This window comes from Penaeus monodon, chromosome 31 (genome assembly GCF_015228065.2).
Source record: "Penaeus monodon isolate SGIC_2016 chromosome 31, NSTDA_Pmon_1, whole genome shotgun sequence".
In the NCBI taxonomy this organism is placed as follows: domain Eukaryota; kingdom Metazoa; phylum Arthropoda; class Malacostraca; order Decapoda; family Penaeidae; genus Penaeus; species Penaeus monodon.
In genome coordinates this window covers 27,454,575-27,454,863 of record NC_051416.1, presented here as the reverse complement: position 1 = coordinate 27,454,863, position 289 = coordinate 27,454,575, and the positions used below count along the sequence as shown (strand labels likewise).

General features: G+C 46.4%; 1 protein-coding gene across 1 annotated transcript in view; it reads right to left on the bottom strand.

The window, feature by feature from the left end:
• Positions 1-6: 6 nt before the first annotated feature.
• LOC119592941 (non-symbiotic hemoglobin 1-like) overlaps positions 7-289 on the bottom strand; it is a 72,468-nt gene continuing 72,185 nt past the window's right edge. The window contains exon 5 of the mRNA XM_037941833.1: positions 7-249. Coding sequence (XP_037797761.1) covers positions 100-249 — 150 coding nt within the window. The 3' untranslated portion in view covers positions 7-99. The remainder of the gene's footprint in view (positions 250-289) is intronic.

Genomic DNA, 289 nt, shown 5'->3' with positions numbered 1-289 from the left:
GAATGTGATGTCAGTTACAAAGCCACGTGTCAAAGCTTCACAACATGAAAGTGCGCGATATTATCCCTCTATGCTTGTGTTGGTGATGTAGGTCTAAAATCACTGGTGCATCTCTTTCCTCATGGAGCTTTTCATGAGGTAAGCGATGTGTTGGAAGAGCAGAACCCACGCTTCCTCCAGCTCGGGACTCCACTGGTTTTCCTCTTCCATCGACGGCCGTATGGAGGTTATGAACTGGGGACCCACATACTGCAAGGAGAGACAAAAGCTGAATTAATATCTAGTAATC